We start from the raw sequence: 10978 nt of genomic DNA, 5'->3' as shown, positions 1-10978 counted from the left end.
AAAATGATTGGGAAGATTGTCTGTTTATGGAGTTTCCTATGGACATACACAACACTTCTTTCGCCTCTTGACTGACCAGTGTGTGTTGAGATTTCAAAAAGATACAAAAACAGAAGGCTTAGTTTTAGTTAACTCTGCGGTGGGAGTAAGGGAGCAATACAATTCCCCCACTACCCTGCAAAAAAGTGTGACCAACTTTTCTTTCACCTTTCTTAGGAAACATTTCTAAAAAATTGGCCTGTGAAGTAGCTAAGATATTGAACATATTATTTTTCAGGGCTTATATTTAGTATTTCTTATCTTTTGCATTTTATATTTGAAACTGTACTGGTTGCTATGCTATCTTGTTAGCTTCCATGGGGGTAGCTAAAGCAAGACCACATGGGTCTGGTCATAAACTAGATACATATCTTGTAAAGATATGCCAACAGTTGACTTGCCATAGAGACAAACATAGCTTTAACAAAAATTTGATGGTTGCCAGGCAGATAAACAAGTTGTGTGGTCAAAATGAGATATGAGCGCAACAATATCATTAAACTTCTGAAGGAATAAAATATTGTTTGAGATAGTAGCGTTTAATTAGCAGATGCAATGCACATATTAGTTGCCAATAAAACAAATTAAGGGGAAAAAAGACAAGAGAGACAAAACTCCAGGAATATATATTTTTGGCATATATTGTTGTTGAAAGTTATGAAACAATGTTTAATGATTTAATAGTTAAATGTACAATTCCAGAATTTATATAGATATTTCCCGACCTCATAAAGTATCCCCTCTCCAAAATTTACCATTTGAAAAGGGTTGAGATTTTGATAGTAAGCAAATATATCTGTTTCTAAAATTAATAAGATAAAAATGAGGGGAAAAATTTACCCAAAACTGTAAATCATAAGCCTCGGAACTCAGGATACCCTTTGAAATTTGTCAGCTATGAGACAAGAAAATTGTGGATGTTCAATGTAGACTTCGTGATTTAAATGAGTGCCATAATTACCCAATAAAGCCCTCTTTCCCACTCATAACATTCGCCAGCAGCCTAGGGACCAGCCATGAATTGACAACCTTGGGTTTATCAGGGACAAACCGAAATCCCCTTGAATTCCAGGGTTCGTTTTTGATGAAATTATGATTGTTTCCTGGCACCCTTAAAAAAACACAGGATCCCTTGTATTGTACAGTGTAAATAAAACCGCTAATAACAGGATACAATTTTTTTCATGAAATCAGACATTTTATTGTACAAAGACTTTGTATCTGTTTTAGACAGAATTCGGTCATCTATTTACAAATGGGAAAAGCGCTTTTGCATTCAGCGCTCAATTACTCAAAAGAACAAAACTGCATGGTGTTTAATGCACACATTTGAAATAACTACAGCATAGGACAATTATCTTTAACACTTACACCCATCTACCTAGTTATTAAATTTGTTCTAGAGTTTTTATTTAGTTCTTCTTATATTTATATGGAAGACGGTTCATTTGTAGTTGAGATAACCTCGAAATGAATCCGGTCAGAACTATTATTTGGACACATATTAGTTTGCCCGAGGAATAAATTAAATTAATGATTCTTGCGATCACGACTTTTTCTTTGCGACGTTTTTTTTTTTTTGCCTCTTCTTCACTGAAACTGTCAATGAAGAACGCAGAAAACGAGGTGAATTTCTCAGTGCACAGACAAAAACAAACAGAAAGAGCGACATCGCAAGAGCTATAGTCCGTGCCTTAGAGGTAGACCACTGTGAGTGTGTAACTGGATTTAAATTAGCCGGATAAAACTAAGTGAATTACACGATTTTCGGATAGACTGACGACACAAGATTGCATATATTGTGGTTTAACCATGGAACTAACTTTACATTAATTTCTCCTAGCCCTTAATATCATATTATACCAGGTTAACACCGACTTTGTACAAAGATTAAAATAAAAGAATATCCCACCGTTTTTTTTTTTTTTTTCAAATCTATCTTTAACAGTTCTAATGTTTTCCATTACGTCTTTGGAAGATAATCCCGATTATCGGCGGGTAATCTTGCGATATTTCGGGCAAATCTGATACGAGTAGCCACGTATTAGTGCCCGGGATGGTGTTTAGTTAAAGCCCTCAGGCAGACAGACTTTCATCTCTTCCCATGCTTTCTAGATGTTCTTTGGCCTTGAGCCTTAATGTAGCAATACTAGACGATCGCTCGTCGGTTGAATTCGAGGGGGGGCTTAGGGGTATTGTCATCTCTGCCATCGCAGAACCACACCCGACTTGGGGTAAATACGAGAAAGCGGCGAGCGCCGAATGGCCATATGGCGGGTAATACCCGATACCCGGTGGCGGGGATCCCCCGGACCTTGGGAACAAAGCCCCGTATGGGCCAGTCAGTGTGAGCGGGTTTTTCCACATATCTGAGAACGTCAGACTACCGAATCCGCTTGTTCTGGACGGGGAGGGGAGGTCTTGCAGGCTCGCCATTTCCATCTTCTCCTGTCGACGCCATTTTGCTCTTCTGTTCTGGAACCACACCTGTGGTAAATTAGAAGGGAAATTGGTTAATAATAATGTCCGTTATCTATTGCTAGCAAATCTTGCGCTTTTTAAAACCCATTAAGCGGTCCCAGGGTTTGAATTAAGGATCCGCGTGGTTATCGCTTCTGATGAATAATACTTCCTTAGATTTTAATTAAACATTATGTGATGGTAAATTGAATTTCGATAGATCAAGGAATCGAGCAATTAGTTATCAGTGAGCGACGAAATAGGCAGTATGCGACGGGTAACAGAATAGAGGTCTTGCAAGTTATAGAGATAAGTGGCACAAAAGGCAGAATTCTAAAGAGCGCTTTGAGTACAATGAACAATACCATAAATAAACATTACTATCAAGCGAGATAATCGTTGAATGGAGCTAAAATAAAGTTAGAGTATGGTATTTAAACAATCACCATATCAATTTGGTGAATATTTAGGGTGTATTTCATGCCATAATCATGGTCGCTTCGGGGCTTCCTATAACTTATGACTGCATTTCATTAGATTTATCACATATCATATTGACGTCCGCTTTTACTAACTTGTATTCGGTGCTAAAACATCCACGAAAACCCATTACTTCATTTTTGATACAATCAATGCTGACGTCTTTTGTTCTCTGTGTAATGATGAATCATCAAAAAAAAATTACTCATCCCGAATTAGTGCCTCAAACATAAGAGGCCTAATAAATCTGTATTTGCCTGATGTAGCCTTTTTATTTTTATTCTGTCTACCCTGGGAGGGTCTGAGTTCAAAATCATATAAACCTGATTACACTGTTTTATATTATTTTCAAAGTAACTTTAGGGTTTGCCCGAGGATATTGAAAAGCTGAGAAATAAACGTTTCTTGTTGCAGGTGGTTTATTGAGCAAAATCCTTGTTCCTTTTCGATGCATTTAACAATAACCCCTAATGGAGCGTAACAGCCATACAAGAGATACATTATATCATTTCCTACACGTTACATAAGCAGCGCTTCCTGAGTGTTGCCCTGGGCATCTAAGGTTCATGTTCTAGTAGATATTTGTTTTTATCTGCTTTGGATGTATCGTGTATTAGCACATCATCTGGTTTCTCATCGTCTGACAGTGTTTGTTCTCGATGAAGCAATATTTACCCCGTTTACTGGACTGTATTTATTTGTTTTGTAGAGGTGTGAATCATTAAATAGACATCTAAGAAAAACTTGGAATAAGGATTTTTTTGTTTTCCTGTTCGGACGTTGAGATAAAAGTATTCTATTCGGTACTAGGACATGTGAAGATGAAAGTAGTCTATTCAGAAATCACAGACTGTTTTCAGTTCTTTTTCTAGCTAGCCATAACTTGTTATATTTGAAAAGACACAAAGAAGAAGCTATTCGGAATACGAGACTTAAATAGTATCTAAACTTTCTGAATTCTGTCGTTTCCTTGTCTTCTTGAGCTGAACATATTATATATAGACACCGGAGGTTCGAATTGAAAACATTAGAATTTCGCATTTAAATAAAGTCTGTTTTGTGCAATTAAGTTGATAGATGAATTTAAAGACCTTAGCCAATGAGCCCTTTTTTTAAGCAGAACATAAAGTTTATCTTGAAATCACCTTTTTGTGAATTGCACAAAATTTATATCCGGGGTAATTTGAAAGTATAGCCCATGGAGGCTATTTGAAAAGAAAAGAAACGAACAAAAGAAGTGGGTCTAAAATATATCCCAAATCCCTATCCACTCGCGAGGTACCAAGGCTGTTTTGTTAGAAATTATACATCGGAAAATGTAGTTAGTATAAGACCAATTTTGACTGCTTATTCAGAAACTTCAGTGAAAGTTATCCATGCATTTATAATTCATTCGTTACTGGTCTTTTATGTCCAAAATACAGTAGATATGATAAAAATGGCTTATTTAGTGGCGTGGAATGTCGATTTTAAGACAGTGCCAAGACGAGAGCCGTTTGGGGATTAACATTTTACTTTCTCAGATTTGAAATGTACCAGACCGTTAACAAACCTTTGTTTACTCATTAAAGACAATTAATAATACCATTGTGCGCTCAAGGCAGGCACTAGCTTATGCCTGCAATCATGGCCTGGGATATCCTGCCGTTTCTCCTACGAGTGGCTAAGATGTTAAGACGAATGTTAGAAGAGAACCAACCGAGCAGAAAAAAAAATTGCCACGGCTCCATAGAGAGCTAATTGCAAGAATTTAGGGAAAGTTTTTTAATTGGCTTGGCTCATTAAAAGAAAATAATTACCCTAAGCCCAGTCTAAACCGATATTAAATATTTAGCTTTGGCAAACACCTTCACTAAACAATTTTCTCTTTTTTTTCTTGGCAACGCTTTCTTGAGTGGCGCTCGCGACGACGACGCTTCTGACAACAGCTTTTGTCAACTTTAAAGTGTCAACTCTTAAGTTTACGTTCTGAAATTACTTTTTACGAGAAATAATTATTTTATAGATGTTCTTTTGTAGAATTCGTTCAGATTAAGCACTAAAGTTATGGCAAATGATTTTTTAAGAATAGGCTAAAACCAGCCACTTGCGCCCACACGCCTTTTTTTAAAGAAGAAAATGGAAGTTAGTATCCCATGTGAAGAAGACATTAATGTATATTTGTGAGTTGAGAATCAAACAGAACCAATTTAGAATATTCTTTTGTTGACTATTTCCAAGTTCTTTGACAGTTCTTACACGAGCGTTACTTGAACAGCGCAATTAGAAAGTGATAGAAGAAAACCAGCAACATAATACACTTAGTACACTCATAGTCGCGTTATTAAGGTGGCGAGGTTCGTTTAAAATGCGATGCAAATTCCCTGTTAGTTGCTAATTAGATGACAAAAGCGGAGTTTTCTTCTTCAATCTGACACGTTGCGAAAATAGTCTAAAGTGAGCCTATTTGTTAAGCAGCCCTTAAGGAAACCTCACATAAAGACCTTAAACGGCTTCACTCTTGACCCTAGTTTGTTTCTTATAAGGATAATTATGTACTTCTCTAACTGTTATTGTTAAAAAGAATATAAAAAACATGGCCTTGTAGCCAAGAATCAGATAAAACATTAGATTATGATAAATGGGTACAGTGCCACTAACATTTGATGAATGAATTCTACATATTTCAAGCTGTGAATGTTTTCATTGACTTGTAAGTGCAGTGTTAACGAAATAAATAAGGAAATTATGAGGCATTATTCCTCATTTAAATGCTCTATTGGTAGAAATTTTGAGCGTCTTCGCAAGAAAAAGGATTTCCACGTTGACTATTTAGTGAACCATATATCGGGCTCTGAAACTATTATTTAAAGAGATCGTTTTTTTTTTTTTCGAAAAAAAGCTCGTAAAAATTTCCGTCTGTTTAGTACGAAAATCCTAGTGTCGATAATAGAATGAAGCTATTTTTGTCAAGTAGAGAGATTATTCGGCTTATTATTACACAGTGGTAGGTACTTGTTTTTAAGGATTTCAGGGATCTCAATATTTGTCAGCAAATTAACACTCTCTTAGACTGCAACATTTCTAACACGACGTACAAAACTCCACAACAGCTATCAACGACTCATCTTAATCTTACCGTTATTCCAACCTGTAAATTGTACGCCTTTATCAAGCACTATATATCAAAGCAGCGCCTATATTTGTCAGTATATTAAACAACTTGTACTTATAGGGCTCCATTTATTGAGATGATAGACAAATTAGTTTTAAATTACCTGTACCCTAACTTCAGGGAGGCTTATTTTTAGCGCCAACTCTTCTCTTGTGTACACGTCTGGATAGTGGGATTTCTCGAAGGCTCGCTCGAGTTCGTGTAACTGAAACGTTGTGAAGGTGGTACGGTTTCTTCTGAGCTTTTTCTTTGACGAGTCACCGTCGGCTTCGTCTAATAGATACAGCACGAACAATATTAGTATCAAATTACACTCAGGGTCTATCCTGGAATACCCCACAACAGGTTAATGATGCGGTTATACCTGATTTACCATCGTTGGAGCTCAAATCATTGTCTGAATTGATATCGTCTTCCTCTAGTCTTGGGTTGGAGTCGTTGATAGTCTTTCGCTCTTGTTCTGGTCTTCTCGCGGGCTCTTTCTTGCCTAATATGGCATCGATTGAGTGGATGTTTTGTGGCTTCAGACTGACTATCTCCTCTTCCCTACTCTTTCGATCTTCTATGTTTTTATGGTCGCTCATACTTGCGCGATGTGATGTGTGGACTAAACTGCTCACGGTATGGCCCCTTAATATGAGGCTATTAAGAGTATACATGATGGCCAGCGTTAACAACACATTAACAATCTAGGCGGGCATAGATATCCACCTAACAGCTTACCGTCCAATCAGCGCTCGTCATTGAATGCTTCCGAAGTCCCGATATTGTGCTGAAATTAGACCCTTGTTTGTCACGGTTTGACAGGCTAATTACTGGGTAAAGAAAAAACTAATCACTCCCTTAAGTGTAACGATGAAGTATGAAGCCTTGTGCTCTTGGAAAAAAATAAGAGAACTGTCCAAAGTTTGATTGACAGTGCATATTCAGTCAGGCAACACACTTGTAATAGGTTCTAATGTGTTGATTTTATTGAAGCATAGTAAATTCTAAATCGTGTTAACGAGGATATCTTAATCCGATTTGCTGGCTACCATTGTAAACCCACATTCTACCAAGGCTCGATTCATCCTGTAATAAGTACACACATATTCACTCGAAACAACCTCTTTGATATTCAATGTTTTAGCGTCCTTCTTAAGAGTGGGGGGTCAGGTGGTTTAACTTGTGTGTAATTAATTTGTATTTCCAGAAATTGTCTACTCGTACATTTGTGTTCAGTTATTTTAGTTTGAGACACGTCGTTCCAGAGCTGTTTAAATCATGATGTTAAATCTCTAATGCTCTATATTTAACACAGCAAGCGTCAATTAAAACGTTCGGCGTGAACTGCTAAGAAATTCAGACATCCAACAGAAGTTTCAAATTTTCTTTTAACAGAACATATAGTTTATCTATTACTATCTTACTGTATTCGATTCGTCGCTAATAATTACTGCCTAATAACTGGCAACAAGTTATTTCAGATAATCTCCTTGTCATGAGCAACAGTTGCCATGGGAACGCTTGGTGTGACGCCGGTGTTAATGACACGTGCTAAGAGATCATTAGAAACAATGAGACATGGTCGATCAGGCGAGACAACAGCGAGGCTCTGCTCATAAACGATAGCAATTACTGAAGTCAAGGGGCCAAACAGAATAGCCTGCGTGTTTTCTTTGATAATTGTAACCTTCCAGCCTTGTTGAAGAAAATACTTATGGTTTCGCTACAAACTTTTTTCTTTCTTTGACTAACATTACCACCATTTGGTATGAGTAATTCTCCGAAGACTTAATCTGAAGTCAAGTATAAATTACTTTTTTTATTCTAGCATTATTAGCTTGTTTTGAATACGAAAGACACTTTGTTCTCGCTCTATACCATTTGGTATACGCATGCGCCAGAATCACTGTTAAGTCCGGGTATCAGAATAAAATTATGCGTTCGTTGTCTGTAGATTCGTTGTCGTTGTCTATAGATTATATGAAAAATAATGAGTATTTTGGGTTCGCTTTATCCTCACCTCGTTCACCTTCAGTATCACCATTTGGCATGTGTAATGCTCCTTGTTCTTCACTAATGTCAAGGGATACAACAGAATATAGGTTGCTTGTAGTCTGAAAAATTGTGAAAGCTTTTGGGTCGCTCCGTCTAACCGAGAATCGAACCCAAGAGTGACAACTCCGTCAATGTGCCACTCGGGGTACCCTATAGAGACAGAGACAACGCCGAGCCAGCCTATTTTATTTAGCCTGTCTTTACTTTGATTATGATACATTGTATCCATTACTGACCCTAGAAATCAGCAACGAATGGATAAAAGCAACAACAAATTATTTTGGATGAAGTCTAGTAATGGACCATTTAAAATAACGTACCGACTATTTAATTTTGCTTCCCTGACTTATTCATGATCTTGAGTTTTGTTACGGTTTTCCTTCCTCTACAAACGAAAACCCATACACACACAATTTTGATTCTAAGCTGTGTTTCGACGTCGAATTGTATGCGGCCAGAGGCGTCTCGCTATGCCTTCAACTCGACCACGTTGTAGCTTACATGGGTGACTTTATTTATCTGTTTAATTAATGTATTTTTAAAATAACATCCCTAGCTTGTTAGAGAAAGAAGCGCTTTGGGGTCCATTGAAATTATTGTCTTTTCTATTTTGAATGATCGCCTCTTAGTATATACCAGAATTTCTCAAACGCCTGTAAATTCCAAGAAAGGCATTCATACCTAATGACATTAAATAATAACCTTCATTTACCGTTATATAAGCAGGACAGATATTCTGCGGGACCCAAGACACAAATAAAAAAAAGAGAAAAAAAATGCAATACGTTATTTTGAAATCGCGTAAGTATAGCTTCTTCTATCAAATATCGTAGGTTAATTAACCCATTTTTCAAAGGGTGGCCCGAAAAAGTGGATATTGATGGGTTTATATCACTTTATTTGTTAACAAGCGCGGTCGAAGGTTATCATCAGATTCTTCGGAATCAAGTCGCGGTGACTATAACAGCTAGTCATTGAAGTAAGCCCTCTCGCGATATTAAGCCGAGTTTATTAAACGGTATAATAATGGCCTTTATCCTTTGCCGCGTGACGTGACGGTGGGTTTATTAATTTCACCAATTTCATCGACTTGTACCTAGAGATCGATGAAGTGAAATCCCTGGCTAACGTAGGGATATCAATATTATCTTAGTGGCTTTATCTCAGTATCGTCTTTATGCTGGCACATTATAGAATACTTGGTCGGATATTTTTGTAGCAGAATTTGAGGATTATTTAATCGCCAAGTGCGGCTTAGGACACAAAAGCTAAGATAGTTGTTCTCTCTCAAGAGCCGCCTGGCTAACTGTTTATAACCACATGGGGTTATTTTTTTTCTTATGAAGAACTTGTCTTGTTTTTACATCACCTGAATTTGTGCTCAGTCTATTAAGAAGAGGTGTATTTTAAGGAGGTTCATAGGCGCGTGAACGGCCGCTCGTTTTGAAACGCGCTCGCTCACCACTCTTACGGTTACATGGCATTTTATGGCGTCTGTGAAAACACGAAAAATAATTGCCTGTTTTAATTCAGCGCTCGATACTGCATATTCAAACCGTTATGTACACAATGCGTACTTAATACCGTATTTCTACTAAGTTTATCAACATGCTCTCTACGTTTCTACTCCAGATATAATGTGTTTCCTATTGTTTCAATTTGGGGGGTTGTTGTGGCGGTAGTTTTGCGGTGGGCTCGGAGGTATTTCACTCCTGTTTATAATACTTATTTGACAAACGTGTTAAGTCATTTTCGCGGCGAATTCAATCAAGATAATCGCAGGCGTGTTTGATCAAAGAATGCAGCAACTCTAGCGAGCTGCTCCATGTCTTTTTGCGTGAAAATGAGGCCCCCAATCTTGCCCAAGGGGAACAAAGCGTATCGTTCAATCGGGATATCGCTCTTGTAGAGGAACTCTGATTTCGAGATATAGAGACACAAAACAAATGATTTTTTGGGCAGCGGTGGTAAGGATTGCGACTTTGAAAATGTCTTTGGCATTCTTTGACAAACAGTTATCTTTGTATCAGGATTAAATTATCTACGCTTGAAGGCTCATTCTCGTATCTTGCACCACTTGCTTTAGTAGTATTGTTTAGTATCCTTTCTTATATAAAGATACGTAAAATTACGGCATATCATTAGATCGACGGACAAAAGCAATATATAAAGAGATATTTAGCCCACTTTGCCAAGTTTTCGTCTTTATTAAAACTTCTTTTGATTATTTTCAAGTATTAGTACCAAATATGAGTATTGTATCTTACGTGTATTTTTATAAAGGGGCTAGAACATGGAAGAGGTATTTCCATATACTTTGCGGTACCTAGGGAACAATCGTTTCACCGAGGGAACTTTATTTAATATGTAAAACCCTGACTTAGTGTAACAATAAAATCTGACCGAAGATTGGCTTCACAATAAATATCAACTTCCAGAGTAGTTCCTTTTTTTCATCCAAACAAGTAATGAATATGTTGCAAACAGCTCAAGACGCCCCAGATGGTTTCGTGACGTTTTTAGAAATAGGGTGCCCTGTTAATAGTTTTCTAAGTGATAAAATCGACACCATTAATAAACTCCAGTGGCCCTTGTTAAAGTCCTTATCTGAGTAACACCATGGGTACAAATAGTTGTCTCACGGACCAGCCTCACACGGCTAGAATTTTTACCAAAAGCATACTATCTCATAAAAAGGAATAAAGCCTTTTTGATTCAGAGTTCGAATTCCTACAAGACGCAAGAGAAAAAAACATTTATAATCTGAGCGGTTGTGGTCACAGGGCAATTATAAAACGGGTGGTA

The 10978-nt window shown here is 37.3% G+C and overlaps 1 protein-coding gene across 2 annotated transcripts; it reads right to left on the bottom strand.

Moving 5' to 3' along the window:
• Positions 1 to 1215: 1215 nt before the first annotated feature.
• LOC5513963 (retinal homeobox protein Rx1) lies at positions 1216 to 6822 on the bottom strand. 2 transcript variants are annotated; one of them, XM_032383580.2, is made up of 3 exons: positions 6507 to 6822; positions 6237 to 6406; positions 1216 to 2526 (listed from the first exon to the last, which is right to left on the bottom strand). In XM_032383580.2, exons 1-3 carry the CDS (start codon positions 6790 to 6792, stop codon positions 2116 to 2118), a joined length of 867 nt encoding a protein of 288 aa, XP_032239471.2. In that variant the 5' UTR covers positions 6793 to 6822; the 3' UTR covers positions 1216 to 2115. The 2 variants fall into 2 exon arrangements, with proteins under 2 accessions (XP_032239471.2, XP_001634210.3); XM_001634160.3 differs by having other exon boundaries at positions 6498 to 6816.
• Between the last annotated feature and the right edge of the window lie 4156 nt (positions 6823 to 10978).

This window comes from Nematostella vectensis, chromosome 5, assembly GCF_932526225.1.
Source record: "Nematostella vectensis chromosome 5, jaNemVect1.1, whole genome shotgun sequence".
Lineage (NCBI taxonomy): Eukaryota > Metazoa > Cnidaria > Anthozoa > Actiniaria > Edwardsiidae > Nematostella > Nematostella vectensis.
Note: the sequence above shows the minus strand (reverse complement) of the source record. Positions and strands in the feature narration are given on the sequence as shown.